Below are 20,846 nucleotides of genomic sequence, written 5' to 3' on the forward strand. Positions count from 1 at the left end.
GCCACAATCATACGTGCATTACTAATTCAGACTTTTATTTGTATTTTTATTGTGAAGAGCGAATAAAATCATCTTTCAGGACATCCATAGTCTGTTGGTTTTATCTTTGGATTGTTTTTCTGTGGATCATTGGGTCTCCCTTTTCGGGGGTTTTTGTGAAGCCTAAACTTCTAAGCATAATTTTTAAGCTCCTACGGTAAGATGAATTTTTAGCTGAAAACTTGGACACTAAATTTGAGTGACACTAGGGCATAAATTTAGGAGCTCAGCATTTTTGTTTTGGCATATGAAACTCATAATGTAATACAGTACTATGGGCTCCTTTTACAAAGGTGCACTAGCGGTTTAACGCGTGTAATAGCGCACGCTAAGCCGCCGGACGCGCTAGCCGCTACCGCCTCCTCTTGAGCAGGCGGTAGTTTTTGGCCAGCGTGGGGGTTAGTGCATGATGAAAAGTTGCACGCGTTTTATTCAGATGCTTAAATCTGAATATTTCAGCCTTACTTCCACAAACAGCTTCCTTGCCTGTCTATAGGCCAATACATTCCAAGGGCTGCAAATTGACATACAGACCTGTTGTTTTCCTGAGGAAAGCACTGTGTAACATGGACGGACAGTGAAGCCATAGCAGAGACAGTCTCTGTCTCCTCTCTCTCTCGTTTCTGAGTGTCAGCAAGACAACTGCCCGCTGGCACAGAATATCTCTCCACCGACTTCCAGTACTTGCCTGGAAAAAAACACACACACAATAACTGATGGGAATTTCAGCTACCACGGTGGCCATTGGCAAAGCACGGAAATCACTTCTTAATGTAGCACGAATTGCTCTCTGTTAGAATCACTGGATTTAAAACTGCCGTATGATGTATTATGCTTTTGGATCCTGGAATGTTCAAAGTTGGAAGAGCTCTTATTACAACACTGTGGTCGTTGCACTCCTCCCTTGGAAAGTTAATAACGCCAGAGCAATATGCGGCCAGCTACGTTCCTATTGTTAGACTCTGATTTCTCCCTACTGCCTGGAAGGCCGAGAATCACAGGACTGCCCAGTGTACATACTCACACCTGCAAAACAACTTGCTGATCCTACAATTTGAAGGCTTGGTGAACCTTATGGAGAAAGGAAAGCAAAAAATACCAGGAAAATACTTCAGAATAGTATTGCAGGACAGATAGTGTTATTACCAAGGCTTTCTCCTAAGTCCCCTCCAGCAAATAATAAAAAAAAGCATGAGAAATGTCAGGCATGCACTGAACAGTGCCAGAATAATCAAGTTTGTTAGTCCTGGGTGTTCTTTTTAACTTCAAACTCAGGGTGTGTTGTATAACAATAATTTATTTAACATATTATAAGCTGGGACATCATCATATTATAAAGCAGAAGAGCTGGTGCAAGGGTAATGAGGACATTAGGTGAACCCTTTAGCTTTGTGTTCCTCCCCCCTAATAACTTTCATGATCTCAGCCTGCACTCAGTGGCATAGAGAGGGAGGTTAGCCTCCATGACGGTGGTGCACAATGTTGCCATGCCATGCACCCCTTACTCTTCCCTGCCACTTGAGTGCCCCCTGCCCCATGTGTACCTCTTTAAAGTTTTCATAAGCACAAGCAGCATATTCCACCTGCTGCTTGCGCTGACCTTGGCTTCCTTGGCTTCTGACATCACGTCCTGGTCCCGTGGGAGCCTGCTGGTGCCTAAAAATCGGCATCGGTTAGAGAATTCAGGCCTAAGAGTTCACCCAATAATTTTGCACTAACCAGTTGCTCTATCTTTTATAAAACCGCAGCGCGGTTGTTAGTGCCGGCCATGGCTGTAACATCTCCGATGCTCATAGAATTCCTATGAGCATTGGAGCTGTTACCACCATGGCTGGCGCTAAATGCCACTCTGCAGTTTTATAGAAGGGGGGGAGAGTTAGTGTGACATACCTCCTCCTTCTCCCCCCAAAATGGAAACGTTTTTGAGAGTGTGGATTAATGCTTGCTAAAATGGCACTTACTGTGGGCAGCAGCATCACTACCATGGCTTTGTAAAAGAGGCCCTAACACTGCTTAGTAAAGGCCCCCTAAATGACTTGCCTAGTTCAAGTTCAAGTTCAAGTTCAAGTTCACTTTATTTTTGATGAATCGCCTATTTAATACATTCTAAGCGATGTACATTTAAAAACAGATTATAAGAGAACATACAATCATATTAGTAAAACATTAAAAACAACAAAACAAATATTTGTTAGATAATTAAATAATTCATTAAAAACAAACATGAAAAGGGGGAAAGGGGGGAAAAGTTACAAGTTTTTCTAATGATGAAGGAAAAAACATATATTAGGAAAAAACATAAATTGGGAAAAAAAAAAAAAAGGGGAAAAAAATGTATTCGATAAAGGCATCATTAAATAAAAAAGTTTTAAAAAGTTTTTTAAAAGAGATAAGATCTCTATCCTTTCTGATAAAAAGAGGCAGAGTGTTCCAGAGTTGAGGAGCTAAAACAGAGAACATATCGTTTCTCCTTGTTCCCACAATTTTTAGTGAGGGGACCAATAATAACTCTTGTTGTGATGATCGAAGGGATCGATTTGAATGATATGGAATAATCATTCTAGATATAAATTGAGGGGTGTTATGTAGTAGAACCTTAAAGACTAGAAATGCTATTTTAAATGTTATTCGATGATTAATAGGTAGCCAGTGTGACTTAATAAGAAGGGGTGTTACGTGGTCGTATTTTTTTCCTTTATGTATAAGTTTTATGGCCGTATTTTGGATTATTTGGAGTCTTTTCTTTTCTTTTTGGGAAATATTATATAACCCTAGGATCACAGGAAGCCAGTTTAAATTGACCTCAGTTCTCCAGGTTCTGAGCCCTCTGCACTAACCATTAGGTGACTTCAAACATGCTAAAAAATTGTTGGGAAACACCAAGTTACTCCTGCAAAGCATGACATGGATTTTCTGTAATAAATCATGACAAAGTTGATCAGATTTCCAAGATTTCGCACCAGTATTATTATGGCAAAATTTACAATTTTTTTTTCTATAACAAACTAACCCCCTCCTTTAAAAAGCTGTGCTAGCGTTTTTTAGTGCCGGCAACGCTGAAAACAGTTCAAATGCTCATAGGAATTCTATGAACGTTGGAGCTGTTACCATGGCGGCTGGCATGAAAAACATTAGCGCGGCTTTATAAAGGAGGGGGGGGGGGTAAACAAGAAACAGTATGTAAAATTATCAAAAGAGATGATTCATGTAAATGCTTCAAAACTTGCATTGGCCTATCAAAAGAGAACAGTAGGGCTGTCCTGAAAAAACCTAAAGTTGGAACAACTGTGTGAATTGAACTTTTTCCCATTAATTTGATTGTGCATGATCAGTAAATAATTTTTGAAAAAATTTTAAAGCCCATCCTGGGGTTGCTCAAAGCCTCTGATTATGTAAGATTCATCTATCATCCATTCTAAAGCAAATTGAACTATGGATGACCGAATTCAAATTGAAGCTCAACACTGACAAAACCAAATTTTTCCTTGCAAGCCCTAACGACAAAATCAAAGACACATCAATCTCCTTGAATGGTCAGGACTTCCCTATTGACCACTCCATTAAAATCCTGGGAGTCACCCTGGACCGCCACCTCACTCTAAATGCTCACACAGATTTAGTGGTTAAGAAATGCTTTTCGGTACCATGGAAACTCAGAACCATCAGAAAATACTTTGATGCACCATTTTTCCGCTTACTGGTTCAATCTTTCATCCTGAGCTTGCTCGATTATTGCAACATCATTTACTTGGGATCCTTCAAAAAAACCATTCTAAGACTCAGAGTCATTCAAAATTCGGCAGTTCGACTGATTTTTGAACTGAAGAAATGGGAATACATAAGCCCCTACTATCAAAAACTCCATTGGCTGCCCCTGGAGGTGCAAATCCTGTTTAAGAACATAAGAACATAACATAAGAACATAAGCAGTGCCTCCGCCGGGTCAGACCATAGGTCCATCCCGCCCAGCAGTCCGCTCCCGCGGCGGCCCGAACAGGTCACGGCCTGTCTGAGTCACCAGAAGGGGCCCCCTTGCTACCTTGGTTTCCCATTGAGTCCTATCTTCCCATCGAAGTCCTAACCCTCCGGTCTTGCACATGCACGACCTGGTTGGATTTCTATACTTATTACCTGGTTAGCTTTCTATACCTGTGTTACATCTCAGCACCTCTCTCAGTATCCCACGATCCCCCTATCCCTCAGGAATCCGTCCAATCCCTATTTGAATCCTTGTACCGTACTCTGCCTGATCACTTCCTCCGGTAGCGCATTCCAAGTGTCCACGACCCTTTGGGTGAAAAAAAACTTCCTTGCATTTGTTCTGAACCTATCTCCCTTCAGTTTCTCCGAATGCCCCCTCGTGCCTGTTGACCCCTTCAGCCTGAAGAATCTGTCCCTATCCACCCTCTCTATGCCCCTCATGATCTTGAAGGTCTCTATCATATCTCCCCAGAGAGAAGAGCCCCAGCCTATCCAACCTCTCGGCGTATGGGCAGTGTTCCAGCCCTCTTACCAGCTTCGTTGCTCTCCTTTGGACTCTCTCAAGTACCGCCATGTCCTTCTTGAGGTACGGTGACCAATATTGAACGCAGTATTCCAGATGTGGACGCACCATCGCTCGATACAATGGCATGATGACTTCCCGCGTCCTGGTTGTTATGCCCCTCTTTATGATGCCCAGCATTCTGTTGGCTTTTTTCGAGGCTGCTGCGCACTGTGCAGATGGCTTCATTGATGCATCCACCAGCACACCCAAGTCTCTCTCAAGACTGCTGTCTCCCAACATTGCCCCCCCCAATTTGTAGTTGAACAACGGGTTCTTTTTCCCTATATGCATGACCTTGCATTTTTCCACGTTAAAGCTCATTTGCCATTTGTTTGCCCAGTCTTCCAGCTTGTCCAGGTCCCTTTGCAGGTCCTCACACTCCTCCCTGGACCTAACTCTGCCGCACAGTTTGGTATCGTCTGCAAATTTTATAACCTCGCACTTTGCCTCCTTTTCCAGGTCATTGATAAATATGTTGAAGAGTAACGGTGTCTGTGTTATAAATCAATATTTGGTCTGGCCCAGTTACCTAGTTTCCCATTTTAATCTGGCAAGTTCTTTTAGGCTCACACGAAGAATATATCTGTTCACCTATCCGACAATAAAAGCCTGCCACTACAAAAGATTCTTGGACAGAACTCTTGCCTTCCAGGCAGGCAAATGGAACGATTGGCTTAGTAACTTTATCACTCTCTCCTCATCCTACTTCAATTTTAGAAAATTGGTAAAAACGAGTTTGTTCAATCGATTTTTAAACTAAGAATCTACACAGCTCTGCTAAGAACTATATAGCTTTCCAATTCTTTCATTATGTAAGATTGTACGGTTGACTTTGATTGTAATCTCTTCGCTGATTGTCCAGTGCTTTTTGCTGTAAACCGCCTCGAACTTCCATGGCTTTGCCGGTATATAAGAATAAAATTATTATTATTATTATTATAAAGCTCAGTTTTTCTTAAAGTGTGCTATTATTTTTGCTTAATGGAGCAAATTTATTGATATTATAGCTATAACTTTTATATTTTCACACTCAGCAATGATACATTGATAAAAACACATTTTATGCAAAAATCTAGCAGTATTTTATTACATGAACCTTCAATATCTGCACTTTATTGTAGAAAATTTAACATACTTTGCTAATAGCTAAACATGTACTGTATACTTTGGTGTGGTCATCTAACAATGGCATTCCAAATACTCAAGCAATCAATGTCTTCTTGAGATAGTCAGGATAAAACTTGTGATGCTGCTCAACTCCTTCTAAGAAGACCTCATACCACACTGGGGCCCTGTTTTACTAAGGTGCGCTAACCGATTAGTGCGAGCTAAATGCTAACGCGTGCATGCTAGTCTATGGACAAGTTAGCGTTTAGCATGCGTTAATTCAATTAGCGCTCGCTAATCGGCTAGCGCACCTTAATGAAACAGGGGGCGAGTTGCTAGTTGGTCCAAAACACATGGTGTGCGGGTGGGGGTACTTTACCTCTGCCTAATTTGTGAAGTGTTGGAGCTCGACTCCTATCGCTGCTTGTTCACACTGAGAGCACCCTTTGATTTGGCATTATCCATTACAGCTGTTATGCGGCTGGTGTGGTGTGCATAGTTCTGGCCCTGAGCGCCCCCCTAATGAACCTTAGTGTGACTATTTCTGCCTTTTTTTGTTGTTACTTGTTAGGGTCTCAAGGCAGGTATGCGATGGTTTGAGAACAATATGTTTTTTACCACTTTCTGGAAAGGTAGGAGGCTCCCTACAGCTCGAATGTCCAGGAGAAGCCGGTTACACAGTTTTGTCACACTATGAGAAAAGGATCATTTCCGAGCGGTTTCTAGTTGGAGCTGGTGTGGCTAGGGTTACCAGACGTCCGGATTTCCCTGGACATGTCCTCCGGGGGGTCCGAACAGCTTTTCAAAACCCGGTACTTTGTCCAGGTTTTGCAAATAAATTGCATCAGGAGGGGTCATGCAATGCGTTTATGCATGTGATGTCATCGCATTGCATCCGCACATGCGCGAATGCCTTCCTGCCCGACAAACAGGCATCAGGGGTCAGGGGCTAGGGGGGGGGTGGAGCTGTGGGCAGAGGTTGGGCGTAATGGGGCGGGGATGGGTGGAACTGATGGGCCTGAGGGCGGATCTAAGAGTCCAGATGTAAAATCTGGAAACCTTAGGTGTGCCAGTGTCATGCACAGTCAGCATTCCAGTTGGAATCTGATGGTTTTAGTTATCAAACTCTTTGGCTTTGGCTTAGTTATCAAACTCTGAAGTAAGGTAGGAGCTTGATGGAAAGGTAACTGTTACATATTGTAATTAGGGGATTAAGAAGCTATCAGTTCTTTGAGAAGTTGACACTATGCCACTAAGCCACTATGAAGCATCTACCTAGTAGATTAAAATCTCTGAACAGGAAATCTCTTTGAGGGAAAACTGGAAAGACAGACAAGATGGAAATGGTAACTTCATTACAAATACCAAACACAGTAATAGTAATTATCATCTGAATAGTCAAAGCAAGCACGTGTTTACAGGCAGGTAGCAAACATTAAACGTGCTTATCCATAGATTTTTTTATTTTTAACTATCCATTTAAAAATAGACGCTAGAAGTTTCAGCAGCCTTTTTAGCAAGGCTGCCACAATGAACAGGAGTGAGTGGGTATTTCTCTTGTCCATGTCCCCACTGGACCATCAAGGAAAGGGAGGTGGGGGAGGCAGGTGGATCCAGCAGTAGAGGTGGGCCTTTGCTTCCAGAAGAGTGTGTGGGAGGGGGGAGCGAGCATTGGAAGGGGGGTCTTTCAGAGCATTTGAGGGTGGGTGGGAAGGAGTGGGGCCTTGCCGTACTTCTGGGTGAGAGGTGGGATGGGGATTAGAAAGGCGGAGTTTGAGATGTTCTGGGGGGTTGCCAGCAAGGGAAATGGGTGGCAGAATATCAGGCGAAGGCTTGGACGTTAACCTGACACGTGCCAATATTCGATCATTGTTCGGTCGACTTTACCACATAAAGTTAAAGTAGCCTTTTATTCTGTCCTAATTTTATGCAGTTTCTCAGCCAGCTGGCAGACTGAAAATCTCTGCTAAGCAGCTGGGTTTCAGCACTGCCCTAAAGCCACCCCTGGACCACCCACAAACTAGCTGCTCTCGATATGGGCAGTTAGAGAGGATATTCAGCGCCACTGTCTGGTTAAATGCCATTGAATATCCTGGGTTAGCTCTGGACAAGTGATTTAAATATCAAGTGACCCTGGACAAGTTACTTAATCCCCCTATTGCCCCCAGGTACATTAGACAGAGTTTGAGCCCACTGGAACAGATAGAGAAATATGATAAAGTACCAGTTCTAAAGCCCGAGCACAAACAACAATCTCAAACTCCTGTGTTATACTTCAGCAGGAAAGAAGCATAGACAGCACCAGACATTATCCACTGGGCCAAATATGAACATTCAGTGACTCTATTTATACAGATAATGGCACTGAATATTCATATTAAGTACTGGTGCTTAATTAATACATTTGAAATGCCAGCTTAATATCAGTTCCTAGAGTATCAACAGCATCTTTTTCAGCATGAAAATACACTGAATTAGTGTTACTCAGTGGGTACAAGCTCCTGGAGCACAGCGTGATCATCCATCAACAATTTCTGCTCCTTTCATTTGACAGCAGTTGTGGTAAAATCATTCACTAAGTACCAACATTAACTGCTCTGGCAAAGTATCCAAAAAGTGGTGTAAACATAGCAGGGTTCACTTAGTAAGTAATATAACAGATCAGTCGTTTCTTCACTTATAGCGGGCTGGTAGAACAGTTAAAGTGCCCAGGACCAATGAACAAGAGGGACATTGTTTGGTACAAAAGATTTGAGAGTGTTCCAAATATTCTCTGGGCTAAGATTAGGTGTTAGAAAGTTGGCTTTTGTCCAAAGACCTGAGATTGCTGACTGCGGAACTGTTTGTATAACATCAACCCAAAGACTAGGGCTGGAAAATAGCACAAAAATACTGAAATTAGTACTGTTTTATCAAAATCTAGTCTCTATAAAGCAAGAGCAGCAATTACAAAAGAAATCCTCTGAACAGTTCTTAGGGTCATTTAACTGGACTATCTAAAAAATATCCTTCCTCAGCCCTTATTGAAAAGAAGGCCCAGGTTTTCAAATGCAAATATACTGTATATGAGATTTACAGAGGGTTTAGTCATGGGATGAAAACAGTGTATGCACATTTCATTTTCAAAGCTATAACGATTCTTTGCTCCCGTTTTGCAACCAACAGAAAAATAAGGTGTAAATAGATGCATGTATTTTAACTCATATACATGCAAAGGGTAAATGCGTAGCACAAACACAGAGAAAATAACAAAATAAAAACCATGAGCTTGATATTCAGCTCAAGCTATTTCCCGTGGTTGGAAGTGAACCCAGAAATTCAATGCCAGGACATTTCTAGTGACCAGCATTAAATTCCTGATGCTAGAAATATAGCTGGTTAAGCCGATATTAATCAATTAATTAGAACAACTACAGAAAAATCCCTACTTCTAGACTATTCCCAGCCTGCCTCGGACTTATTTAGGATGGCCAATAACCCCTGTCATCCCTTTAAAAAATACAGTTTATGACAAGGGATACAAAAATCTTCAATCAGAGGTAATCTGGAGCTAACCAATTTTAAAACCTTAAAGGGGTTAATTTATAAAGCCATTTTTGTGGGTATCTGGCCTCCATGTAAACGGCTTCTTAGTGTAAAAGCACATGCTTTGACATGATGGCAAGAACTTTGCCAGTAAGCATGTATAGGAAGAGAGTTTACATGTACATACATAGATTACAAAATACACTAATTTACATGTATACTTGAATCATTTGAGGTGGAAATAAATACCTGCAAAGAGCAGGCATGAATGTTTGTACCTGTAAGGTAGCCATGATTTCTGTGACTTAGGCTAGTATTTTATAAGCATATATGGAGGGTGATTTTCAAAAAGGATGTCTAAGTCCAACTTGGACATTTCCTGCTAAACACTCAAATTCACAAGAACAGAAACCTCCATCTTCCACATTATTTTTTTCCAAAAATTGCCTGCTTAGACGTCTTGGCTGCCAAAACGTGTAGACCACCAGGATGTCTAACTTATATTCACTATTTTTAACCACAAAAATGTCCGAGTTAGAAATGTTCAAATCGGCACCATTTAGACATAGGAGGGGCCACCATTCTAATGGACTGGCCACATGGACATGCCAACAGAGCAGTGGGGCACCTTAGAGCACATTGCTGTGAACGTCACATAAAGAGTACCAGATATACATCTCATCATATACCCCTTACAATTTATGGGAGACTGTGGTGCAGTGGTTAAAGCTATAGCCTCAGCACCCTGAGGTTGTGGGTTTAAACCCACGCTGCTCCTTGTGATCCTGGGCAAGTCACTCAATCCCTTCATTGCCCCAGGTACATTAGATAGATTGTGGGCTCCTTTTACTAAGCTGCGTTAGGGCATTAACGCGCAGAATAGAACACGCTACAATGCCGTGTGCACTAGACGCTAACGCCAGCATTGAGCTGGCGTTAGTTCTAGCCGCGTAGCATGGGGTGAGCGAGCGCTAATTTGCTGCGTGTGCTATAAACGCTAGCGCACCTTAGTAAAAGGAGCCCTGTGAGCCCACCGGGACAGACAGGGAAAACCGCTTGAGTACCTGAATAAATGCATGTAAACAGTTCTGAGCTCCCCTGGGAGAACATATAGAAAATTGAATAAATAAATAAAACTCCTCTCAAACCTATTATACCTACCTAAACAGAATCTTCACCGAACACCTCTTTCTTTTCTCGTTCCCAAATATACCCCCTCTGAAATCCTTATCAAACTATATTTTGCAATTCGGGGCATTTCTTCTAATATGTCCCCCCCTGAAAATTCTTAAACTGTATATTGTAATTTTCGATGTATTTTTGGTAATTCGCGACCTTTTCCTAACAGGTCCTCTCGGAAATTTCTTAGCGAAATGTATATTTTATATTTTCGCATTCTTAAAGTTGATGTACTCTATTTCCTCCGACTATCTGCATATTGTAACTCTGTATTTCCTCTGACTATCTGCATATTGTAACTCGCTGAATGTCCAGCTCTCTTGAATGTAAACCGCCTAGAAGTTGCAAGATTGTGGCGGTATAGAAGAATAAAGTTATTATTATTATTACCTGTTTACCACTCCAATTGTCCTTATTGTTGTAGATGGCAATATAGCAATATGGCAATATATATGGCAATATAGTAGGGTTTTGGTAGGCCTAAACTTAACACCATAGATGTCATGCCATAGATGTCATGGAGTGTCTTATGCCATAATACGGAAGCATTAAGGAGTGACACAAGCAAGGCTATACAAGAAAAAAGAAAGACTGCAGCCTGAAAGTTTCCCTGATGCAGCTGGAGTGACTGAACCTCCGCAAAACACTGGCTGCATCAGTTACAACGCAGCAGCGATGAACCTGTAAAGGTTTGAAAGAGAAGGAGATTTATGAGCTGATCAGAAAAGGATCTAAAATAAATGTAATCTTTATTATAGCAAAAAACCCAAAGTGTTGTATGACTCTTAACTGTTATACAGCTGCTGGTTTTGAAAGTAGTGCTGTTTTGGAGGCAATCAGTCTGATTCTTTTCACAGTGGAAGACACTGGGCTCCTTTTACAAAGGTGCGTTGGGGCCTTAACACGCGGAATAGCGTGCGCTAGACCTCAATGCCAGCATTGAGCTGGCATTATACTAGAAGCGTACCACGCGGTTTAGCGCACGGTAATTTTGTGCGTGCGCTAAAAACACTAGCGCACCTTAGTAAAAGGAGCCCATTGTTACACTGGTATGATTGGATGGGTGTTACAAAGTATTGGGAGTGCACAGAGTTTTAGATGGTGAAACAGATCATAGGAAGTAAGAGCAAACAATAGATTAATAACGGAATAAGGAAAAAAAATATAAAAAAGAGAATATAAACTTCAAGGTTTTGTTTTTTTTTTTTGCCTGTGATATGTATAGAGCAATGTGAGTTATCACGATTAAAACCCAAATTGGGTATATTAGCTCCACATTCTGAGGCTTTTTTTTTCCACCCCATTAGCATTTGAATATACAACTCTAGACTCTGTGCTTGTTATTCTATTAATTGCTAAATTATAATTATAAAGGATAAAAGAAAATAAATAATTGATAAGGCCTCAAGGCATCACGATTCCATAGTGGGATGTGTTTAATTTTGTATTGTATATTTTTGGACCATGTGGTCAGGGAAATATTTATTCATTATCTAGCATAACACACCATTAGCACTTTGAGTTTGCATAACTGTGGTCAAGTAAATGTGTCAGTAACATAGAGAACTTAAGAGTATTCTGTAAGTTATTACATTGCATTGCATTAGAGATTTCTATTCCGCCATTGCCTTGCTGTTCAAGGCAGATTACAAAAGAATTTTAAAAAAACACACACAAAAAAACGTGTTACAAGAAGAAGATATCTGGTAATTTCTAGAGGAGATAAAGAATAGATGAGGTTGCTTTGGGGAATTGGGAAGGTATTGGGAAGTGGGAAGGAGCTAGCGGTATTAAGTCGTTTGCAGGAATTTCTTGAAAAGTAGCGTCTTTACTTCTTTTCTGAATGTTTTGTAGTCTGGGGTCATAATTAGTAGATTGGAGATTTGGTTGTTGAGTTTTGCTGCTTGTTTGGCTAGGAGGCCATCATATAGTTTTTTTCTGTTTGACTTCTTTGATTGGAGGGTGCGTGAATGGAGTGTGGAGTTATGCAAGTGGGAGCCCCTCCTATGATTTTCACATGGGGATGCCCTTCCTACATTTATACTCTATGCCCTATATGCATGTTGATTAAAAATAGCACGTAGGTGACTTGCTATCACATGTGCAAGAGGTGAGTAAATGTAGATATAAAACTTCCTCTGCTCACTTCATTGACTCCCTATCCATTTCCACATACTGTTTAAATCCCTCCTCGGTACCTCTCCATTCTTATCTCTCCCTATACATCCTCCACAGGAACTTCGTTCATCTGGTAATTCTCTTTTTTCTGTACCCTTCTCCTCTACTGCCAACTCAAGACTCTATCTCTTCTATTTGGTGCACCGTGTGCCTGGAATAGATTTCCTGAGTGAGTACATCAGGCTCCGTCTCCATCCATCTTTTTTGAGGCTGTTTTCAACTCCTAACTCGTACTCACTTGTAAAGTTCCCGTATCTGCTTTAATCATTCCCACCATAAGTGATTCCTTATTTTATAAACTTTGTTGAGCAGGTATAGTCTCTTTTGTGTTTAATGTACAGCGCTACATACATCTAGCAGCACTATAGAAATGAAAAGTATTAATAATAATAGTAGTAGTGTGAACTGTTTAGTTGTAATGATTTGCGGTAGATTAAGTAAAAGTGAATTGTGAAATTGTACTAATATAGTAATCTGGACAATGTTAGGCAGAAAAAAAAAAATTGTCTGGATCACTATCCAGCATGGCAACCCCTAGGCCTGTGTGAGCAGGTGCAGCTGCGCAGGGCACAGAGAAGGCGGGGGCACAGAAATCCCTCCCCTTCTATTGTCTCTCCTGCTTGGCCAAGGCACAATGAGCGAGGTGAGGGCACTGCAGGTGTGTCACACAGGGCATAATTCTGATTCAGTATGGCTCTGCTATTGGGTAGCACAGTGGTCTCAAACTCAAACCCTTTGCAGGGCCACATTTTGGATTTGTAGGTACTTGGAGGGCCTCAGAAAAAATAGTTCATGTCTTATTAAAGAAATGACGATTTGCATGAGGTAAAACTCTTTATAGTTTATAAATCTTTCCTTTTGGCTAAGTCTTAATAATAATATTGTCATTTATAGCTAAAGAGACATATGATCAAGAAACTGTTTTTTATTTTACTTTTGTGATTATGATAAACATGCCGAGGGCCTCAAAATAGTACCTGGCGGGCCGCAAGTGGCCCCCGGGCCGCGTGTTTGAGACCACTGGGGTAGCAGCACTTAAAATCACTGGTACCTGGACAATGAAGCCGGCCAACTGGTGCTGAATATTTTGGTATATCGTTAAACACCATGGCTGAGATTTAAAAAGAGCCCGCTGGAGTGAGACTGCTTCCTAACCACTCGTGCAAGTTCAGTTTACATTTTTTCAAACACTTGAAACGTTGAAGACATTATTGACTAGAGTTTTTTTGTTATCACAGTTAATTTCATCTCACAAGTTTTTCAAATAATTATTTCTACCGACAAAGATGATGCGACGATAGAGCATTGAAACACCTACAGGGGCTTGTCCCCGGTTTGTGATTTCACCACCTTTTCAAGGTTCTGAGCACCACTATGGTTGAAAGATTTTTTTCATATATGAAGTTCTCCTTTTTTTGTTAGTTGTTTGGTTCTACCCTTTTGGGGGACGTTGCTATATATATATTTTGACCCAGTAGTTTTTGATCGATATTTAAAAAGAGCACAGACTTCAGAATTTTAAAATTGCTCTCTAAGATTTTTTTTGTTTGCGGGGGAAGGGCTCTGAAGCATGAATACATTTTCAAACAGAAAAAGAGAGAGGCGGAGAGAGAAAGAAAAGCCACTAAATCTCAGAAATCTAAATAACTTTCACTTTTCAAGTACGTCCATTTATCAGCCCTGAGAATTGTTATGTTACTAATCCTAATAAAGCTGCACTCATTGTTTACCAAAAGTCATTTTGCTTTCAAAGGAGGGGACATGGAGAGGAAACTGCTGACTGGTACAAATGACTTATGTTAAGTCTGTCAAGTACCACTATTTATCAACACTTTAGAGCAAACGTACAGCGCTTTGGCTGACTGCAAGATCACCATTTGCTGGTATATGCCAAAAATGTGTTGATTGTGTGTTTTTTTGTATGGATTTATGCCTCTCTCCCTCCCCTTCCCTAATCCTTTACTTATTTTTTTTCTTTTTCACATGGAAGATAACAGAACTATGTAAATCCTACAGCCATTGAACAATATCAGCAATCACTCATCACAATAAATTAGCTATAATACACAAATACAGTAAGGATCATACCCCCTCTTTTACAAATGCATAGCGCGGGTTATAGCGCCAGCACCGGCGGTAACTGCTCCAACGCTATAGTGAGCGTCGGAGCAGTTACTGCCATTGCCAGCACTAAAACCCGCACTATGCGTCCGTAAAAGTGGGGGGACAGTTATCAATACATTAATACCTGTTTCTTTATTGGTAGCCCTTTCAGGACCAAGGGACATATTTGTCCCATAACTTTAAAATCCTATAAATTTTGATTGAGATAGTCTACAGTTCTAAATTTGATATGTACGGATTCCATATGATACTGCCTTTATGTAAACAAACTGGTTCCGACATTCATTCATGAGCGTCGTTGCCAGATTGTCGAGAAGATTCACTTGCCACACTGTCCATAAGCCAGAAGTGTGATTTTTTTAAATAAAAATAATGATATTTCACAAAAAAAAAATCAATTTTTTGGCATCTGCAAGCCCTTTTTACCATAAAAATGTCGTCAAAACCACAAAAATTGGCCTACGATCCTTATGGTCCTGAAAGGGTTAACCCCCATTATTAGAAAGAAGGTATTATTGCATAAAATGGGACTTGTGTTAAATAATACATCTCAACAGTAGTCCACATTGATAACTATGTCCTTTATTCAGTAGCATATTTTAGAATATTTAACCCTTAGGGTGGTGATTCTTAGCCCAATCCTTGGGACAATAAGGTTTTCAACAGTAAATATCCATGGAATTAGTAGGGTTGTCCAGAAAAACCTAAAGTTGGAAAAACTGTATGAATCAAGGTTTTAACCATGAATTTGCTTAATTCTACATTAAAAAAAATTTTTTTGAAGCCCATCCTGGGGTCATTCAAAGCCACTGATTACATAAAGCTCCATTTTTCTTAAAAGCTTCACATGGGGCTTTGTTGCAAGGAGTTGAACAATATCGCAGACTTTATCCCAACTCAAGAAGACATTGAGGCTCAGATTCTGAAAACATGTCGCCGGTTTTCGGGTCAGTCAGATTATGGCGCCGTTTTCAGAATCATGGCCTCTGTCATAGGTAGGAGCCGGAAATGTAGGCCAGGGTTTTACATGCCTACATTTCCAGTAGAATCACACTTAGTGGTGCCGAGCATCAACTCTGCCCATAACCACACCTCTTTTGACGGTCAACATCACTAAGCCTCAACGTAGATGAGATTCTGGCACAGTGGTTTGTAGGCGCCTTGTGATGCCTGATTTCTTGTCTTTTAATTTCTTATAATTGATTTTTAATGACACAGTCAATTACCACACCATTAATAGCCAATTAAAACAATTAATGTAGGCACCGGTAGAGCACCTACCAGCGCCTTCATAACAGCACTGCTTTTAAAATTCCTGAATGTTTGAGTGTTTGGAACACCATTGGTAGATGACAACAGGGTAGTTGTTCCCCATATTTCGAAATCCAAACTGCAAAAAAATACTGCAAAAGGTACTTAAAAGATATAACAAAAAGCAATAGAAAGTCTAATAGACTCTCAGAGTGACCCGCCCTGTCTAAAGCACAAAATCCTAAATGTAATATGTGAAAAGAGGAGCCCTCAGTGGGAGAGGTAAGCGAGGGGAGAGAATTCTCCAGTGCTTTACACAAAGTAATAAAGGTCCAATGACCTCCACCTGGAGAATTCTCTTCCTTCGCTTACTTATCACACTGTGGACTCCTCTTTTCACATATTACATTTAAGATTTAGTGCTTCAGACAGGGTGGGTCGCTCCGAGAGTCTATTAGACTTTCTACTGCTTTTTGTTGTATCCCATATTTCGAAGGCACATCTTGCGTCAACTAGAGATTGTGCATTCTTCTATTTAGTTCCACGGTTATGGAACAATCTACCCATAGATTTGAGAAAAGAAGAATCTTATATAAATTTTAAAAGACATCTAAAGCACATTTTTTCAATTGGCTTTCTCAAATTGAATAATTGAGTTTGGGACTGTAATCTGTACTAATATAATGATTAATTTGTGATATGGATACATTTTTTAATTGTATGTATTAATTATAGTTTATTAAGATTTACTGTTTTTATTAGAATTGTTATGACGGAGATGTTGATTGCTTGCCATATTAAAAAAAAAAACACACACATTTTTTTTACTTTTGCTTTTCCTTTTATTCTATCCTATTTTAAAATGGAGTTCCTTTCTTATTGAATATGTATTATATTGTTCACCGCTTGGATCCTTTTTTAGGCTGTTATGTTAAACATATTAGAATAGTATGTTACATTTCTGTTATTTTTCACAATAACGTGCAGATATTTAAGGTTCATTTAAGAAAATGTTCATGGGCTCAACCATGAGCATATTAACTTGGCCAAGCACATATGAGTGGGTTTTTAGGAAGGCCTATCAGAGAGACAAGACCATTGGGGAGCATCTTGTGAACCAGCGTGATGGATTACTTGAAGAAGACAGTCGGGATGATATTCATGAAGCATATGGTGGCTGTGAGTGGTGCTATAGTACAATTACTGGGCCTTCTTGGATAGATCCTCAAATAAAGAAAATTATTCATGCTAGAATGAGGACTTCATACAATAGTAGAAATGTGATGTATATTATAACATGCCCCTGTGAGATGATCTATCTGGGGAAGTGTAGTCATGCAATAAGGCTACAACTTAAAGAACACAAATCCAGAATAACAACAGCAAATATACAAGCACCATTGGTCCAGCACTGGATAAAGACTCATAAAATTGCTGATATAAAATGGAGAGTACTCGATCAAGTTATAGTTGGGTGGGAGGGTAGAAATAATTAGAAAAAAAAAAATGAACTATAGAGAGCAAAACTTGATTTTTAAATTAAATTCAGTAACTCCATCAGGATTAATAGCAGAATGGAGCAGTTTGATTGGACAACAATGAATCTGTTGACAACTGGGAGTTTAAATAAAAACATTTGAAAAAACACCATCGCCATCTTACAGCCACTGAAGAAAGTGACAAGGGGCTCCTTTTATGAAGGCGTGTTAGGGCCTTAACGTGAGGAATAGCGCACGCTAAAATGCTACACACGCTAGCCGCTACCGCCTCCTCTTGATCATGCGGTAGTTTTTCAGCTAGCACACGCTAATCCAGTGCGTGCGCTAAAAACGCTAGCGCACCTTCATAAAAGGAGCCCTAGGTGGTGAGGAGGAACCATAGAGGTAGCTTATACTTGATATTGCTGAAGAATAGGTGTGGAGAGTTTGGGAGCTGAATGGTTGTGCACTTTCTTATTTTTAGGGGATGAGCCTTGATACAGCTGCAATGCGAAACATGATTCATGTTGGTAATAGAATAGTCCCCAGTCTGGAAAAAAAAAAACTAAGTGAATTTCACAGAGTTACTGAAGGTATTGAGCCTAAAGCTTAAGAAATATATGCTTTGAAGTATTTATAATGAAAACTATTGAAATAGTGAATTATGGAAGAATATTTAAAAATTCATGAAATTTAAAAGCTGAAGGGTCAGTGAAGATAAGGCGTGTAAATCCCTAGTGATTATGAAAGATTAAATCACAACGGGTGGCATCACTGAGATTCCCCAAAGAGTTCTAAAGATCTTAACTTGGTTGCTATTAGTTGAGTGACAATATGATTTGATAATTCGACCAACTTAAAGAGTATATTGTAAAATAGCCAGTTGTTTTGAACTCTTACAATGGTGGCATGGCAGTCTGCACACACTAATTCACGTGTTAACTGCATCTTGGGTTTGGGGGCCAGGAAGTAATAATAATAACTTTATTTTTTCTATACCGCCATAATCTTGTGACTTCTAGGCGGTTTACAGTGAAAGAGAGCTGTACAATCAGCGAATTACAAGGTGAGAACAGGTAGGAAGTCACTGAGTAATCAGTGTTTACAGGTTACAAATAGGTTACAGTATAATCTTAAGCATTTTACATCAAAGGGGCTGGATGGTCAGCGAGTTAGAGAATACAGGTGGTGAGGAAGACACTGAATAGTCTAGAGAAGAACAGAATACGTTTGTGAAGAAGGCAGATCATATGCGAAGAAAGGGCATATTCTGCATACTACAGTCCATGTGCTGCACTCACCGCAAGTTAACCACCACTTTAGCAATTAGCACTGGTCTAAGTGCGTCCATCCTAATTGCAATCAGATTTAGGCACACAAGTACAGTTTGCAGTGCAGTAATTGCAGAGGACATGCTGGCCACACTCTCAGCAATGAATGCACAATCTTTGCCCATTCAGGGGAATTGTGTATAGGTCACCCAAAGTTAGGTGCTAGGCTGATCCGAGCTAAATTAGGATTAAGTAAAGGGCATTCCACATGGAACTGCCTATATGGAATACTATATCAGCACACATTTAGGACCAGGTTCTATAAAAATACACCTATAGCTAGGCATCTAAATTGGCACGCCTAGCCTTAGGGGTCCTTTTATTAAGGCGTGCTAACCGATTTAGCGCGCACTATAGACTAGTGTGCGCTAAATGCTAAGGCGCCCATAGAATACAATGGGCGCTTTAGCATTTAGTGCACGCTAATCTTTAGCATGTGTAGCACACGCTAAATTGGTTAGTGCGTGCTAAATCAGTTAGTGCGCTATAGTAAAAGGGCCCCTCAATTATTTAAGAAGCTTAATTAGCACCTCATAATTGACTTAAATTAAAATTAATGGAATGGTATGCGCCTAGATCGGTACGTGCCTTCCACTTTCAAGTAGGTGCCTAGTCCAAGGTGGATTGTGGGCATGTTTAGCATATAGGTGCCTGTTTAGGAATTAGGCACTGATATTTAAGCCAAGAAAACCCTGGTATAAATAGGGTGGCACCTAAGGTTCGTAGCACTGCTAGGTACAATTCTATAAATAGCACCTAACTTAAGATTTGACATACGCTAAGCGCCACATTCCTTGGTGCTTATGTTTTAAATACTGTCTCTAGAATCGGGGCCTTAGTGCTTAACTTTGCACATGAGCATTTAGGTGTAAATGCTCGCTCCCAATTAACAGAAATTAGGACTGCAAAAATGGCATGCTATAACACTGCACCTAAGTTCTGGGAATGCCGCTGACCTGTTGATGCCTTTCCCATGTCCATTCCCTCTTTGGGGTTAGCATTATGAAAACTGGGTGCACATGTTATAGAATAGGGCATATGGCAGATCTATGTGTAACTCCTAATGACTGCCAATTAACCCCCTCTTCTACGAAACCGCGCTAGCGTTTTTTAGCGTAGAGAGCCGCACTGAATGGCCCATGCTGCTCCCGACTCTCATTGAGATCCTATGAGCGTCGGGAGCAGCGCGGGCTATTAAGCGCGGCTCTCTGTGCTAAAAACCCTCTAGCGCGGTTTCCTAGAAGAGGGGGTAAGTATTTGATATCAGCCCAATTAAGACAAGAATGATGTGGAGCCATGAAACTTACAAATTATTCCATACTTTTTTTGACACTTTTCATTTCAGTGAGGCAAATGAATCTAGCAAATGGGCTCAAGTATTGGGAAACCAAGCCATTGTGACATCACCGATGAGGTTAGCTCTTAGGCATTGGTGAATAAGGCATTATGACATCACAATACGAGAGGCCATTGAAAAGTTCACAGCCCAACCAAGAAGAAAATGATGTGGAGCCATGAATCTTACAAGTTATTCCACACCTTTCTTGACACTTTTTGTTTCAGTGAGGCAAATGCATCTAGCAAATGGGCACAAGTATAGGGAAACCAAGCCATTGTGACATCACCGATGAAGTTGGCTCTTAGGCATTGGTGGAATGAGGCATTATGACATCACAATACGAGAGGCCACTGAAAAGTTCTCAGCCCAAGCAAGAAGAGAATGATGTGGAGCCATGAAACTTACAAGTTATTCCACACTTTTCATTTCATATCACTGAAACAAAAAGTGTCAAGTAAAGTGTGGAATAATTTGTAAGTTTCATGGCTCCACATCCTTCTCTTCTTGGTTGTGCTGCAAACTTTTCAGCAGCCCCTTGTATTCATTGTTCTCACTAATTAGGCAAATTACTATGTGCACAGATGGATTCACACACAAGCTTGATCACCAAACCTTGGGCAACCTATACAGAAAACCCCCTTTTTGGGTGTTTTAATTTTGGCTATTAAGGCACAGTAAACAGAAAAAACATACTACACTTTAGGAAAAAGACACCTTAATTGGTGGCGCTTACACATCTAGGTTTGTAA

General features: G+C 40.5%; 1 protein-coding gene across 1 annotated transcript in view; it reads right to left on the reverse strand.

The window, feature by feature from the left end:
- Nucleotides 1-20,846, reverse strand: part of LOC117354089 (histone deacetylase 4-like) — a 369,845-nt gene that overhangs the window by 32,475 nt on the left and 316,524 nt on the right. The window contains exon 9 of the mRNA XM_033930944.1: nt 574-727. Within this exon, the coding sequence (XP_033786835.1) occupies nt 574-727 (154 nt within the window). The remainder of the gene's footprint in view (nt 1-573; nt 728-20,846) is intronic.

The sequence above is a fragment of the Geotrypetes seraphini genome, chromosome 2 (genome assembly GCF_902459505.1).
Source record: "Geotrypetes seraphini chromosome 2, aGeoSer1.1, whole genome shotgun sequence".
NCBI lineage: Eukaryota > Metazoa > Chordata > Amphibia > Gymnophiona > Dermophiidae > Geotrypetes > Geotrypetes seraphini.